This window comes from Haemorhous mexicanus, chromosome 2 (assembly GCF_027477595.1).
Source record: "Haemorhous mexicanus isolate bHaeMex1 chromosome 2, bHaeMex1.pri, whole genome shotgun sequence".
NCBI classification, from domain to species: Eukaryota; Metazoa; Chordata; class Aves; order Passeriformes; family Fringillidae; genus Haemorhous; species Haemorhous mexicanus.
Genome location: NC_082342.1, coordinates 119,751,875 through 119,768,374, shown reverse-complemented (window position 1 = coordinate 119,768,374; position 16,500 = coordinate 119,751,875). Strand labels below are relative to the sequence as shown.

At 43.2% G+C, this 16,500-nt stretch overlaps 1 protein-coding gene across 1 annotated transcript in view; it reads right to left on the bottom strand.

Moving 5' to 3' along the window:
* KCNJ6 (potassium inwardly rectifying channel subfamily J member 6) overlaps positions 1–3,816 on the bottom strand; it is a 39,626-nt gene extending 35,810 nt beyond the window's left edge. Inside the window, exon 1 of the mRNA XM_059840401.1 lies at positions 2,889–3,816. Coding sequence (XP_059696384.1) covers positions 2,889–3,816 — 928 coding nt within the window. The remainder of the gene's footprint in view (positions 1–2,888) is intronic.
* Between the last annotated feature and the right edge of the window lie 12,684 nt (positions 3,817–16,500).

Here is a 16,500-nt window from a genome sequence, read left to right as displayed (position 1 = left end):
ATGGCAATGCTTCCATGGGGAATCAAGGGCTCCTTGACTTGAACTTTCTGCTGAATTTTAATTTGGTTCATTATTTTAATGTCACTTAAGAGCATGCATTATCCTTCATTTCCTGTCCTAACATGCAATGCAGAATTTCCATGAGAATCCATAAAAATTGTGATTCATACAACAGATAAATGTGATTTTGGAGCACTTAGGGTGGAAACCATTATAAATGTATTTACCTGTTGAGTCAAATTTAAGCAGAATCAATAATTAACACCAATATTAGCAAAGCTTTACCCTTATCATTTCCCATTTTATTTCTCATTGAAGCTAGATCTGAGTGGGGAAGCTCTGAGAACAAAGGATTGTTTTTCCTGCTCAGATTTGGGAGTGGCTTTTCTGATGGGTGACACAACCTGCTGACCTCAGTCTGGTTTGGATCCCTCTGCAATGACGCCAACTGAGGACACTGCTGTAGGTGACATCACATTTTCCTGGCTTCAGCTTTTATAGTTTCAGTTTCCATAACTCTGCTGGCAGGAATGCAGGGTTGGGCTTTGCTGCTGTGAGCAGCTTCTTTCCCTGCTCTCACTCTGCAGCAGGTGGAGGAAGGAAAGGGGAATATTTGACTGCCTAGATTGGCTTTCAGTGTTTGCCAGGATGCAAATAAACATAAATATTTGTAATATTTGTGTAAATTTGTGTAAATATTTGTAAATTAAAAGAGTGAAAATTCCTAGTGTTGGGAGAAAGTTGGCCTGATTGTACCTTCAACAAAAATAACTCAATGCAAGGGGTCAAACCCAGCACAAGAAGCTTCTTCCTCACAAATATGTTTTAGAAATTGTGCTGGTAATTCTGACATTATTTGATGCCCTCTGCTCATATCTAACTCAGCAGGAGACTCTACCCAAACAGAACAGCCTGAAATGGGAAATGGACCCATCCAGTGCAGGGGAAACTCTTTAATTCTGAATATCTTCCATGGTTTTCCAAATCACTGCATTCACTTCTTCTCATGATAGGGACTGGAAAGGTTTGAGATAATGCCAAATGTGATTTTATCTCAAACCCTGCCAGCCCAAGCAGTCTGAGGGGTTTTGTGCTGCAGGGGAGGCTGGTGATAGCTGAGTGGGAGAGGTGCTCAGGCCAGAGCAGCAAAGAACACCCCTGGGACAGAGCCCTGGGATGTGCAGGGGTGAAAATGAGGTGAGGAAAGGGGGGGTCACAAACTGAGAGAGATGAGACTCTAAACCAACCAATCCACATTTGCTGCACTGCAGAAATATTCTGTCTTTTGATCTTGTAGGTGGTATGGTGAGACATTTTTTATTCTGCCACTACTTGCCAATCACTTTGCTGGAAAACACGCTGTTCAGCAAACCTGAAAATATCCCCCACCCCCTTGGGATGTCGAGTTCCTTCAGCTGCAGTTCTGAGATCTCAGGATGGTTTCAGGGAACAAACAGCAATTTCCTCATTGTCTCACCCGAAGGTGATGCAGATGTTTGAAATCTCCATGCCTACTGCACAGATCAGGAGCACTAAACATTTCATCTTGATTTCTCCTCAGTACCACCTACTTCCTGGAAAATTTGGAAGCCTTGCATTTACCACTTCAAACTCCCTGCCAAGTTCCTTTCAGTTTTTTGTTGGTTTTTTTTTTTTTCCCTGCTCCATTTTTGTCTCACACGTTTATTATATGGTGACAAATGCAGTTTTCTTCTGACACCACATAATAGATGTGTGAAACACACACACATGTTCTAGTAAGAGACTGCTCTTTATTTCCTGGCTCCAGTTGCAAAACATGAGTCAGGGTTGGAAAGGTTGTGCCTCTGTCAGAGCTGTGGAATCCACATGCTCAAACTTCCCTGGGTTTTGCTGCAGTTGTGGGGGAAAATGGCAAATCTCATTCTTTTATTTCTATAATCAGTGCATTCTCCTCGCCCAAGCACATCAAATCTTCATTTTATAATAGCCATTCCCATGTGTTGATTATATTTACTCATTTTAAGCATTGAGGCTGTTATTAACAGGAAAAAAACACCTCCAGCTTCTAAAACACAGATAAAAGTACCCTCCTATAATTCTGGCTTTAATACAAAAAAGAAACCTTATTTTAGTGGTGCATTTGCTGTGGATTTCAAGCACTTTTTTCCCCTGCACCAAGTGATTTCTGCTGTTCTGCTGCATAATTGCAGGGAACAACCACCCAGCACCTCCACAAGACTCCGGTGACACAACATTCCTTGTTTGTACATCCCAGCTTCCAGTGCTCTGTGCACTCCTGTGGAGCACCAAATCAGACGAGACCTTTTGTGAGCTAGAGCAGAACAAGCCCCACGTTACAAGTTAAAACAAAAACCAAGGAAAACGAGCAGGCAAAAAAACCAAAAAAAAAAAAAAAGAGAGAGAACTGAACACATCATCACTTCCTACTGGATCCAGAATGCCACAGGGCTGGCAGTTGTTCTGCAGATACCCAGGGGTGATTGGAAGCAGCAGGACCACGGTGCTTCCACGTTAATCACAAACAGAGTTTTTGCATTGAAATGTTTTTTGTTTTTCCCTAAGCATTTTTATCCCACAAGGTCCCTGTGGTTGAGCTGCTCCTGCAATAGAATGACAAATAACTGGGTGACATGCTGTGAAAAATTTAGAAAATGAGAGATGCTATCCCATTTTCCAAGCAGAGCAGAAACAACACTAATTCCGTTAGGCAAGATGGAACAGACAATTAAACTGGGCATGCTTTTAATTTTGAGGCTCACCAGAGAACGGACGCCTTTTTCAAACGTAACGACCGTGGAAGTGATTCCTTTAAAACGAAGCAAAACCACTGATTTTCCTTGCTAAAATTAAAGCATTTACCTCATACAAAGTATAAGAAATGTTACCTGTTGCCTCCACCATTCCTTCTAGGATTACAACAATTTCTAGCTCCTCTTTGGGCAACTGGGCTTTGGAAATCTCCCAGAAAGGACTCTGCTGGTTAATCTCATGGCTGATGATCAGTGGTGAAACCAAAAAGAGACGATCATCCCCTGTGTAATAACCTACGTTGATATCTGTCTGGTTGAGTGGTATAAATTCCCCCTCCTTTGTCTGTTTGGATTTGATCAACTTGGCTCGTATTGATGCCTCTACAATGTGTGAATTCCTAAGGTCTCCTACTCGGAACATCAGACACAGCTTTCCATCCCGCATGGAAATGACTGCGTTTGTAGAAAAAACCAAGGTTTCCGCCCTCTTCTTGGGTTGGGATATTTTCACAAACATGCAGCCAACCATGAAGGCGTTGACGATAGAACCTAGGACAGACTGCACTAAAAGCAGGATAATTCCCTCGGGACACTTGTCCGTGATGACCCGGTAACCGTACCCAATGGTGGTTTCGGTCTCGATTGAGAATAAAAAGGCTGAGACAAACCCATTGAGGTTGCTGACGCAGGGGGTCCACGTGCTGTCCCCTATGTGATCCATGTCCCCTCGCATGTAGGCAATGAGCCACCAGATCATGCCGAAGAAGAGCCAGGTCACCGTGTAAACCATGACAAAGATCAGCAGGTTGAACCTCCACTTGAGATCCACCAGGGTGGTGAAGATGTCAGTCAAGTACCGGTAAGTCTCTCTGACATTCCCGTGGTGGACGTTGCATTTCCCATCTTTCCGAACGTACCTCTGGATTTTCCTCTTGGCACATTCTTTGCTGATGTTTTTTGGCAGATCCTCTCTCGCTTGTTTGGGCAACTTTGGTTGATGGATTGTGACAGGGCTCTCGATGTCCTGCTCCATTGAGTCTTCTTCCAGGACGTTGGCTGCCATGGAAAACAAAAAACCACGGAAAAGTCATTATTCCTCTTATTACTGCTCTAAGTCAACACACATCCTTTTCCTGTGTTGATCAATAAAATGATCATCCTTGTTCTTTGCTAATCAGTTGCCAAGCACCCTCATTTTATTGCTACAGAGAAATAAAATTAAAGCAAACTCTTGTTTCTTATCAGGTCATCCTACCCACACCCATATTTAAATTCCACAAGATGGGTTTAAGCAGATATTCCTTCCCCCCTCGCCCCTTTGCAGTTTAATGAATGAAATTTTTTATGCACCAAAAAAGATCTTACGGAGATAAAAGATATAAATGAGGCAATGGATTCACTTGGGGGTGAGCAGAGAAAATGAGCTATTGCTGAGCTATTTTTTCCCATCAATTGCATTGCTGTGGGGAAAGTATTAAATAAGCACAAGGAGGATTTAAACAAAAAAAAAAAAAAAGCCAACAGTTTTTAGAAAGAACCCATCCTCCTCTTGTTGAAGGAAAGTTGTAATATCTACCAAGAGCAATTCAAGCACACTTCCACAGAAAATCAATGTCTTGCTGATAATGAGACAAGGAATTGTGTGTCCTTCTCCCAGCAATGTAAAACCTACGGTACTTCAGATTTCATTTGAATTCACTGTGCCTCTGGCCTTTAATTCAAGTGTACCTTGTCCTCTAATGATCTGGGCCTTTTTTTTAGTTTCCCAGCCTTTAGAGATAAATAGCTTTGTTATGGTTGTGTGCCAGAGAAAAAAAGAGTGCACTGAGGAGGAGAGTGCTTTAATCGAATGTGTTTTGCATGGAGCACATGGTGAGGTCTGGGGTAATTGTTGTTTTCAGCTGAAATCCTTCTGTTTTCTGGGGCTTCTTCCTGCAGGAATTTCAGCTCTTGAATTCCTAATTCCTTCTCTTCTGGCTAGCTGCTGTCATTCTTCTGCCAGACTGTAAAGGGAAAAGTCTTCTGGTGGGTCTGCCCAGGTGCTTGACTCTAAATAAAGAATCTCAGAATGGTTTGGGTGGGAAGGGACCTTAAAATCACCCAGTCCCCACCTTGTGCCATGGGCAGGGACACCTTCCACTAGCCCAGGTTGCTCCAAGACCTATCCAGCCTGGCCTTGGACACTTCCAGGGATGGGGCAGCCACAGCTGCTCTGGGCACCCGGTGCCAGGGCCTCATTACTCTCACAGGGAAGGATTTCTTCCCAATATCCCATCTAAAAAGCAGCACTGCTGTGATTTTGCACCATTCTTTATGGAGTGTTGCTCTCAGTTGGGTCAGTGTGGCTCTAGAAGCCTTTTACACTCCTAGAAATGTGTGCTGTGCAGCAGATCCTGCGTGGAGTCTCACAGCACCTGCAGCTTTTTCATGATGTGCAGGTTCATCCCTGTAGAGAGGGAACACAAGCTCTTGCAGAGTTTTATAGAAATATCCAGGGGGAAAAGGGGGTTGTAGCCTGGTTGTCTCTCCTCCTGACCTGCTCCTCTTTCTTTGAAAGTCTCAAAGCCCTACAGTGGCACAGAATCTGAGAGCAATTCCATGCTTTAAGGCTGTGCCCCCCATCCTGTCACCTTTTCAGTTTGCTGTGTGTCTCAGGAGAGCCTTATCAGGGCTGATGGCAGTGGCAGCACTGGGAGCTGTGTCCCAGGGCCCTCAGTTCTGAATGAACTCCCCCAGTCAGTGACAGCTTGCATTATCCCTGATGCTGGGCAATGCATGACAAAACACAATCAAAAGGCATTGCAGGGCCTTTGTGAGGCAGACTTAAGCCAAAGCCAGAAAATTTGAAGTTAAGGCTTCACATTTTATGCTCAGCTCTCCGTTGTGCCTAAGGAAATTCCAGTCCACAGGAGTTATCACATCACTGCAGCAACAGAATCCTCAAATAATTATGAACATCCTCTGAAGGCTCTGGCTTTTGAGGCTTTATGTTAAACTACTAATGCTGATATAATGGGGTTCATTATCTTTCAGGCATTATGAATAATTTGCTTTCCCTTCCCAGTCAGAGCCTGGCATGGACACAGAGACCAGGAGTGGGAGAATCCTGTTGGTTTAGAGAATGTTCCTTTCTCCTGGCCCTGCTGTGAAAGGGAATCATGTCCCAAACCTCCCTGTCTGAGCATCTCTGACCAGAAATTATCCTGGGAGGAGACCCAGGTGCTGAGGAATGTGAGGGGACACCCAGGGCTGCCCTCCCACCACACCACTCCTGCTTTCCATGCAGTGTTTATTTCCTGTGGAGGTACTTTGAGCACCTTTAATTCAGACAGCAAATTTTTACTGATGCTTTCCAAAGGCTCTTTGTGGATTTGTGCATCACAACCAGCCTGACCTGGCTTTCACAGCATGAGGGAAGGACCACATTTTGTCCATGGGTTTGTAGGGGCAGGGAGCTGCTGTCACAGTAAGTGGGATCAGCTTGTGACAATTCCAGTGTGGGAGGGTTTTTCTTCACCTGGAGAAGTTGTAGTGGGGCTGGCTCTCATCTGGCTTTGTAAGGGGGCAGGTTTGGGCAACAAACCCAGTGTTTAACCAAGATGTCTCTCATTACAGCATTTATTTGACACTCTTGCAGACATTTCAATCTTCCTGAGGGAATCTGGCCATTTCTAAACTCTCCAGGCTCTTCCCAATGCTGTCATTTCTCAACTCTCAGTATCTGAGAGGAAAAAAAAATTAAGGTCAAGTTTTTTGTCTTTTTTTCTTTATTGCAAGATGCCCTTTCCTTCTTTCCCTCACCCCATCCTGCTATGGATGAATTCCTTTGTGGAGAAGTTTCTGGATCAGAACCACAGTTTGTTACCCTCTCTTGGACTGAGTTTTCACTCCAGAGAGAACCTTGGGAGCAGCAATTCCCAAAATAAGTGATCCAAAGATTGTGCATCTGTGTGTTTCCATGGAAATGCCTGATGAATAAGTTTTAAACACACGGCAGGATCCCTGCTCACCACTGAGGCTGAGGAACAGCCACATACTGTCAGTGCCTTTGCCACAAAATACTTTGACTAATTATATTTTTACTTGATATCAACCCAATTAACTTCTGCTGTTTATTTCATCTAATTTTTCTTTTGGTTACATAAAGGCTGTCATGGATCCAGGAACAGGGGAGTGAGTAGCAGCAGCCTCACTTGAGAGCTATTTTTGCTCTCTCTGCTTTTCTTCCTGACAAAAATATATACATATTATTAATCAGAACTGAAAAAAAAAAAACCAAACCAAAACCAAAAACCATGATGTTTGTTTGAACACAACAGCCAGGTAATGAGCCAATCCAGGCCAATTTAGAGGATTCTGTTCAAATGTTCTGCTTTGGTTACTCTCTGAAGCAAAACCTACAAGACATATGAGATTTCAGTGATTTGTTGAATTTCCCAGCAAATGACAAGGACTTCTCCTAAACAAGTCCCTGAACAGTTCACTTGTGTCCTGGCTGTGGCCAAATTAGCTAATTAAGTGTGCCCAGACCTATTATTTAGTGTGGAGGGTGAAGAGTGGTGCAGCCCACACTTGGATTATTGAACTCCAATTGTTTTCCAGGTAGGTTAGTGTCATACAATCTGCCAAACAGGAATAATCTCTGTCCTGAAAAAGAGCCAGGAATTGTGTGTGCTCAGTTCTGCACTGGTCCAAACCATGCCAGGGGCTTCTGAACTGTGCCAGTGCTCAGAACATTTTAATTTTCTAGTAAAATTGCAGCAAATGTTGTTGTCATGTTCTGGTCTACTCCAAGCAGCACTAGAAAGGCACAGTCCTGATTTTCCAAGCACATCCTTTTATTTAGAGCCTGTAGAACAACATGAAACCAGTGTCAACAACAAAACAGGACAGGACACGCTCTCTCCCTCTGAGGCTGTGAATGTAACACATCACTATAACCCTTAAGCCATCAATTTATCATCAACAATGTGATTTTTGGTGTATTTTGGTAGTGCTGCAGAGAACTTGCTGTGGTGCTGTGCAAACACAAAGCAAAAGGAGGAACATGAAGGGCCTGCTTGTCCAGTTTAAGTTCTGTAAGCCTATTTTGGTGGTGAATGATTTGCAAAATCATGAGGAGTTCCAACAGAGAATGTTGCAAATCATAACTGGCCTTTCTGTAACAGAAGCTGACCTAGAAAGTTCTGTGGATGTTTCACTGCAATTTAGTGATTTCAACTCTTGTAACACAGTTGTGAACATCTGGCGTGCAAATACATTGGAAATGTCCTGATTGCCAAAATCATTTACAATCTAAAAATTGCTCTCATGGGCTTTACTGCATGTAGAGAAATGTGTTGGGCAGGCACTGTGATTCCTGTCTGCGTTCCCCCCTTTCCTGGTGGGATGAGGGCTGCTTTTAAGCGAAGGTCCAACTTTGGTTTTTGGGAAGTCTTGAGTGTTTTACCTCTCAATTTGCTGTGGTCCCCAACCTCCCTGGCACTGCATCCATCTGTGGAATATTTGGCAGGACCTGGTGGCTGTTTGGGCTCCCCTGTGGGGTTGTTGGGCTTTGCACAGCACAAGGAATTTCTTCAACACCCTAAATCCGCATTGTTCCGTTTCTCCTCCTGATTGCAGTGGAAGAAGTCGGGGAAGGGGAGATTTTGGAATGCTTTACCTCATCTCTGGATGGCTTTTGTTTCAGAGCTCTTTAAAAACTTGTTTGTGATGAGCACAGGGGGGGCACAGGAACACAGGAATTCTGGGAATAGAGGGGGATTTGTCTGTGGGATGAGCCCAGCCAGATAATCCACACTGCAAGGCACCACAAGATATGAGGAGAAAGAATTGTTTAGAGAAAAAAAGTGGAGTCTTTTATGATCAGCTAACAACTGTAAGCAGTCATTATCACAGAGCACAGATCCTTTTCCCTGAAAAAGAAAAGAATTAGGATCTGGTCTTGTGCTGCTGGAATCAATGCAAGATTGACTATTCACTCAGCTGGAAGCATTGCCTGGCCTCACTTTGAAACGTTGGAGTGCTCCATAAACACTGACTTGGCAAATCTCTTCAAGACCCAGATTGCTTCTTTGCACCCATGGAATCATAAACCTAATTTCAGAGGGAGCATGCGTGTGACTGAGATTTATCTCAGCAGCAGCTTTCGCTAAAAAAGACATGACATGAGATATATTTATGATTAGAAAAGAGACTGTAAGGATGACACTTTGTTTTTTTCACATTACCTGCTTCATCACTGCCTTCTAATCCAACTTGATAAAAATAATGTTCTACTATTTTCATTCTTTTTAAGCCTGTACAGCTGCAAGAAATCAGTCTGAGTAACACTCTGTGTCTCTGCAGTACAAACATTTCCATTCACTCCTGATTCTTGGCCCTTTTATTATGAAGGGTGGAAAAACGAATCTGATAACTCAAATTTAAAAACACATGACTCCATTTTTGGTAGTCCTTTGACCTTGTAGTTTTTGTCTTGGATTCTAACCAACTTCACTGCAGAATTTACCACTGAAGGCTCCAGAATGCTGTTTTTACATCTGCTTTGCTAAATTTATCTTCATTTGAATCACAGGGAAGCCAAACAGCCTTGGCTGGGTGACATTTATGGGGCAATGTAGGAAGTCTGCACCTGGCTGTAGGAAGGTTGTGAACCTGCAAAGATGTGCAGAGAGAGTTGATTATCAACATTTTTAGCCTTTCACAAGGCTGTGGGTCCCAAATTAGATTATGAAACTTGTTTGCTCCCCGAAGCCTGAGCTCTTGGAGTCAGCGTTTATTCAGAGCCACCTCTAGAGCAAATGCCTGGCACTGAACACAGATTTCTGGAGTAAGGAGAGGTTTCCTGTCAGATTAGTGCTCTAACAGGTTTTTGCCTCCCAGAAAAGCTTGAGCCTGAGCTTCAGAGCAGGTATTTCTGTGTCCAGGGCCAGGCTGGGCAGGGCTTGGGGCAACCTGGTCTAGTGGAAGGTTCCCTGCCCTTGGAACTGGATGACCTCTAAGGCTCCTGCAACCCAGACAATTCTGTGATTCCATCATGTCCTTGTCCTATCCACAACCACAGCACACATCAGCCTCCTCAGAGCCCTGTTTCCTCTATCAAGGTGACAAAGCTGAGATAAAGCATTTTTTGCACTCAGTAAATGCTTACTATTGTCAGTGCTGCTGCCAGCAGTGGCACAAGGACAGCAGCAGAGACAGCCCAGGTGTGCCAGCCTGAGTTGTGCCACCTGGCAACACCAGAGCTGGGCTCCTCTCTGGTATTTCCATGTGCCAAACTAGTGCCAGGTGCTGCCAGAGGGATAACAGGGATCACTGTCATGGTCACGGTGCTGCCAGGGATCCAGCAGCTGTGTCTGAGGTGGGAAATGGGGGTGTGTGTTCTGTTCCATTCTGTTAAAGGTGGAGCAGTTCTCTGCTGTTTATTAGTCAGTTTTCCTTATCTCTCCCACAGCCCATCCTCCCTCCAGGAGATCTCTGCTGTCCATGGCCACTGAGTGTCCCTGCAGGGCTGATCAAATTCCACCATCCCATGGGGAGATGCTCCGCCCAGGGGAGGAGCCAAGCATTCCTCCCTGGATCCAATCTGAGCTGGGAACAGCCCAGCAGCCTTTGCCCACTGCATTCCCAGAGGAGCAGCTTTCTTCTGCCCTGCATTCCCAGAGGGAGAGCAGGCCCATCTCCAGCAGCCCTGGAGCTGCAGAGGAAAACTCCCCCCTTGTGCAGGATCCCTGCTCCAGCAGAACCACAGCTGGCACTGCAGGAGGGCTGAGCCCCCCTGGGATGGGACTGTGCTCCCACCCTGAGCCCCCCTGGGATGGGACTGTGCCACCCCCCTGAGCCCCCCTGGGATGGGACTGTGCCACCACCCTGAGCCCCCCTGGGATGGGACTGTGCCACCACCCTGACACACAGGGGGTCAGGGCCTGGTCTGACTCTGGCAGTGGTTTTTTTTTTGTTTGTACTGTTACAACTGTATTTTTAGTTTTCCTAGTAAAGAACTGGTTTTCCTACTCCCATATCTTTACCTGAGAGTCTCTTCATTTCAAAATTATAATAATTCAGAGGGAAGGGGTTTACATTTTCCATTTCAGGGGAGGCTCCTGCCTTCCTTAGCAGACACCTGGCTTTTCAAACCAAGACAAACTGCAAATTCTGGCCACACTTTTGCTTCTGATGCCTCTGGGTCAGACGAGTCCCCCAACTTGCTGCAAGGTGTCCTTGTCTAATGTGATCCCTGAGACTTTTTTTCCAGTCACTCAACCCCAATTATTTCTGCCAGTTGCTGTCAGGTGTCTGAATGCCAGAATTTTTGTCAGCTACAAAATTTCTTCTAAAATCTCCCAAGAGCTCAGCTTTTCTTCTCCGTGGGGTGTACCAGGAAAAGGGGAAAGCATGAAAGACTTGTACTGACCTTATTGCTATCAATTTTGAACTGTGTTTATATGCTTTAACTCCTAGAAATAATGGATAAATTAATTCAAAATCTGCTTAAATCAGTGAATATTCTGGGTTTTAAGGAACCTCTAAAGGTTTCAATGTGCTGCTCAACACAGAACCACTTCAGAGTGCATCTCTGAGAAGAGTAGGGCTTCATTTTCTCTGCAGCTTCATTTTTGCACCTGAGCTCAGTCTTACAGAGAAATTACATGAGGGCTAAATCCTGATTTCTCCATGTATTCTCTTACTGATTGCATGGAAAAGGAGTATTCCCAACTTTTGTGGGAAGAGATTCTCAAGATTTTTTTTCCCATCACAATTTTCCTGACTGAAAACTGTAAGAATAAAAATGAGCTGATCAGCTGAGCTATTTTGTGTAGATAATTCTGGCCCAAACATTTCACACAGATAATTCTGACTCATTTAATTCTTCCCTCTGATATCTGGGGAGTTCTCCTGGTTGTTTCTGGAAGTGTAAATAGGAGTTTGGCTGCCCTGTCCAGTGGTGACTGTACTGCTAATTTAGCAAATTGATTGTTTTGGCTTTGGACCAATTAGTGCTCCAAGAAAATACCTGGGAAGGGTTTGGGAGACAGGATGTGCTCCCATTCAGCAGTATGGATGAGATTGAATCAGATTTGGCTTTTTTCACTCTTGTCAGCCAGCACAGTTCCACCTTTGCTCTCTCAGACACCTCCAGGCTCTCATCTCACCCCTACTTCAAGCAACATAAACCCCTGGCCTGCAACACAGACCTCACCTTGTTCCAGATAATTTGAAGTGGCAAAAAAAAAAAAAAAAAAAAAAAAAAAAAAAAATCACTGTTAGTAAACTAATTATGTCTTAAAACCAAGAGAAAGTCCCCACAGGACTCAGGGCCAGGTGCTCTGCAGTATGACCTGGACATCTTGTACTGCTTGGTCTGAAGGCTGTAGAACCATTCCTGGTTTTATTTAACATTTATTTAACATTGTAGATGGAGTCAGCTTGGTGGTGAGCATGGGAGAAGTTTGGAAATCAAGGCAGGCAGCTTGTCAAAGTCTGTGTGTCCTGTTAGGTCACCAGAGAGGAGAGAAATGCACCTCTCAGAAGGAGTTGCTCTCACCTATTTTCGTGCTGGCAGGAGAAGCCAGCCCTTTTTTCCTAGCTGTTTTCTATCCCAACTCTGTTCTTGTCCTTTCCTCCCTCTTTCCCCTGAAGTCAGGGTGTTTTCACTTGAATCTTTGTCCTTGGCATGGCCAAATCCAATATTTTCCTGCATTGCTGAACAACCTTGAGGCAGCCTTGTGCCTGAACATTCACAGAGCTCCTTGGGCAGGTGCTGAAACCACCTTGACTACGCCAACACACTCTGACAGCTCCTTGGCTTTGATCAATGAACTCTCCTAAATAAAAGGCAGAGGAATGATGGAGAGGAATATTTTTGGTCAGAAAGGAAGGGCTTGATTCAATCAAGATGCTGAAGCAGTCAAGTGAAACCAATAACTTATGCAATGGTCTAAGGCTGAGGAGCAAGGCCAAGAGCTTCTAGCACTTTCCTACCAAAAGGGGCAGAAGAGTTTAGATGTTGATAAAGACCTTGGATCTGATCAGTTTCAGGTTAGAGGATATGAGATGACTTTGAGAGCGTTCACTTTTGCTCTGCAAAGCATTGTTTGCCCTGAATAACCTTTCCTGGTCAGGATGGCCACTGGCTGGGGAAAGCCCTGCCACTTGTACCAATGCAAAGCAAATATTTCCACACTCCTGACTGCCCTTTGATACCAATTTTGCAGCTTCCTTGGGAAGCAAAATTTTGGGAGAACAGCTCAAATCCCACTGATAAAGACAAAGTGTTTGAGCTAAGAAGAAATGTCAATTCCTATTTTTTTTTTCCCAAAAAAATACAGACCACAGGAAACAGAACGACTTTGGAGTACAGATATGTGATTCCTCCTGCCCTCCAATTCTTGACAGAAGAATGAAAACATGTCAGAAACTTCCCTCCTGAAATTATATTCTTTTCCTCTCTCTGTTTCCAGCCCATCTGGCTGCCCCCAGGACACAGATATTGCCCAAGCATATTGGTTTGCTTGCTGCTGTTACTGCTGCACAAAGTTAAAGAAGGGGTTGAAAAGACTGGAAAAATTGAAACAGAGAAGGATAAGAATTACTTTTTAAATCTGGTAATGGAGATTTCTTTCTTGACAACTTCCCTAAAGCCAAAGGAGAATTTTAATGGCTTGTGCTTCTATTTCAGGAGAGCACGATGCTCCTCCTTTACAAAAATCAGGCAGGACTTTATTTTTTACACACTTGACAAGAAAAATTACTGTAATGTTTCACATGGATGCTGGGGAAACAACATTTCTGGGGCTTCTGCTGTCCCTCATGATGGTGCCTTGCTGGATGTTCTCAGTTTTCTGTTGGTTGAGGTGGCCTAAGACGCAAACCCAAACTATGGCATGCAAATGTTGCCTCAAATAAGATCTCAGGGGCCAGGCAATTACCCCTCTTACAATTAGTTTATCTCAGCAGCTCTAGTGTTCTTTCCATGCTGCTCCTTCACCATTTTTTCAGGTGATAATGAGATTTTGGATGCATTTTTAAGCTAAATAATGAGGCCATCACTGCCTGCATCCCCTTTCCCTGCCAAAAGAAGTCACAGAGAAATACAGAGACCTGGTTTCTTGCTGATGATTTCCCCTTTTGTGCAGTTTATAGACTGCAGAGGAGAAAATAACTGAGAAATCAGGCTGGAAGTGACATTCAGAAAAAAGAAATTTTTAAAAACCCTGCATAATTTCAGCTGGGTCCATGTTTGGTTTCAGGCTGTGGTGTTTTGATAACCTGGAAATGGTGAGTTCAGAATGGCACTTCAGCAATGTTTCCTAAGGAAATGAGCCTTATCCATCACCCCGTCTGGCCTCCTCTGAATCATTTCTGAAACTGTGCTTGGTATTTAGGCTTTTGGATCCCTTTCAGAACTTCAGTGAGATTTTGGAGCCCTCAGAAATACCAAATTCCTACCAATGTCATGACAACAGGCTGAGTTAACCACAATTTTGGACACCAAGAAATCCATCTCTCTGAGAGGGAGCTGCAAGAAATATTTCTTTTTTTTTTCATGAGTGCTGCTGCTCCCAAAGCTCCAGCAAATATTTTTCAGTCAAATATTCCAGTAAAATATTTTTTCAAACCACAATTCCCCTCCTTGTCCCTGTGAAGTGTCTTCAAGAGGAAAAACCCCTGCTCCTGCTTTGGGTGCTTGGATTTTCCAGGCTGCATCTGCCTGATTCTCATTCTCCACCTTCAACCTCAGCTTAGTTCAGGTCAGACTTTGTGGGTTTGTCCACAAAACAACTGGAGTGCAAGGAAATAAAACTGATTCAACTCGTGCTTTTTATTTTTAAGTAAGAGTTTGAGTAAAGATATGTTTGGTTTCAGTCCAGGTTTTTTTCTTACTTTTGTTTAATTTGAATGAAAAAAACCTCATATTTTTTCTGCAACGAGCATCAGCCCCACAGGATTTTATACTCATTTTATACCCATCTAAGAAGTTGTTCAAAGATGCATTCACACAAGGACAATATCAGACCCAACAAGAGCAGAAATATAAGTTAAAACCACAAAAAAAATCTTTCCATGTTAACAAATAACAACATTTTGTCTTGAAATAAGCAATTCAGTGGTGTCTAAATTACCACTTACTGTGCTATTTCACTTAAGATACATAATAAAGTAAATAGGTCTATAAATTTGCTTGAAAAAATCTTAAATGAGTTGCTGTGAAATTGCTAGAATTGCTCTAATTGCCATTATCTTTTTCTATAGGGATATAAGTAGTGGAAAAAAAAAAGATTTAGAAGAGGGGAAATATTTTTTGTAAATTGGATTTGATTTGATCAACAGCATTTTCCAAAATACCTGATAAGGAAAAATAAATTTAATTTCAAGCTTTCATAAAGTTTTTATTTTGGCTGTGAAATGCTGAAATTCTGATACCTTTAACAATAGTTTCATAATTCAGATTTGCACTTCTTTTTCACAGTAATATTTTACCCAGCTTTAGGAAACAAATAGGTTCAGAAGAATGAAATAAACTTGAAATGGAGGGATTATTTGAAAGACTCTGTAATCTCTATTTTGAGTGAAGTAGGGGTTTTCTGCTTGTTTTTCTTACTTTGCTAAAAAGTATAAAAGACTTTTTGATTGCCCTTGATTTTTCCTGTAGGTTTTTCTAGTCTGGCTAAAAATAATCCATCATTCCCCAGGATTTTTCCATGCACGAGTCACCAGTTTCCTCTCTAAAAATAAGGTCCTTTGAGGGCTAACTGGAACCTTTTGGAAAAAGGAGAAAGATTTGGCTGTGCTGGATTTTCCCGTTACCCCAGATTGCAACATCCAATTTCTTGCAAATATCTGAGGGAGCCTTGATGGCCTTTGATTCTGGGTGGCTGAGTGGAGAGTTTAACACAAAAATAAAATGTTTTTGTGGAGTTATGTTTTATTTCTGTGGTGTGGATGGATCTCACTAGAACAGGCTGCACTGGTGTTATGATTTTTAAATAATTGAGATTTTAGATGGTACATTCAGCTTGCAAAGCCCATCTATCCCTCCTGGAGCAGGCAAAGCTCAGCAGAAGCACAAATAATTCAAAGCTTTGTAGCCTTCAGATGTCTTGAGAGAAAAAGGGGAGTTTCTGCTTTTCCCATCTCTCCTGAGTTGTGCAGGGAAAGTGAAATGAGCCAGCTGCCTTTCAGGGATGTGGCCATGGACAGCAGAAATACAGATTGCTCTTGTTAGAGCTGCTACGTGAGACAAGGAATGCGCTGCACTAAAATGTGAATTTCGTGTCTTTTTTAGACAGGTACAGACTCACTTAAAGAAATAGTTGATAAAGGAACTGACCTTTTAAAGAGAAAACAGTAAACAAAAATATTGAGCCCACGGAGGGGAGCTTTTGATAAATGAATAGACTGGTAACGAGAACGGGCTTCTTGTGCATCCAAACCCCAAATTAAATGGAGAACTGAGGTGGTAAAAATAGACATTGGCTGCTTCAGAGCAGCTTTCAGTGCATGAAATAAGGCTTGAACATTTGCAAACAAATTAGCCTGTGTGTTGGGAAGGTTTCTGGTTTTCTTCTGTGTAAAGATAACTCAAAGACCCATCCATGAGGTGGAGGCCAGTGGCAGAATGGAAATGCTTTTCTAGGGATGATGATGGAATCTCAGAATCATCTGGGTTGGAAAACACCTCCAAGATCATTGAGCCCCAGCTGTGCCCAATGCCCACCTTGTCCCCACCCCAGAGCAGTGAGTG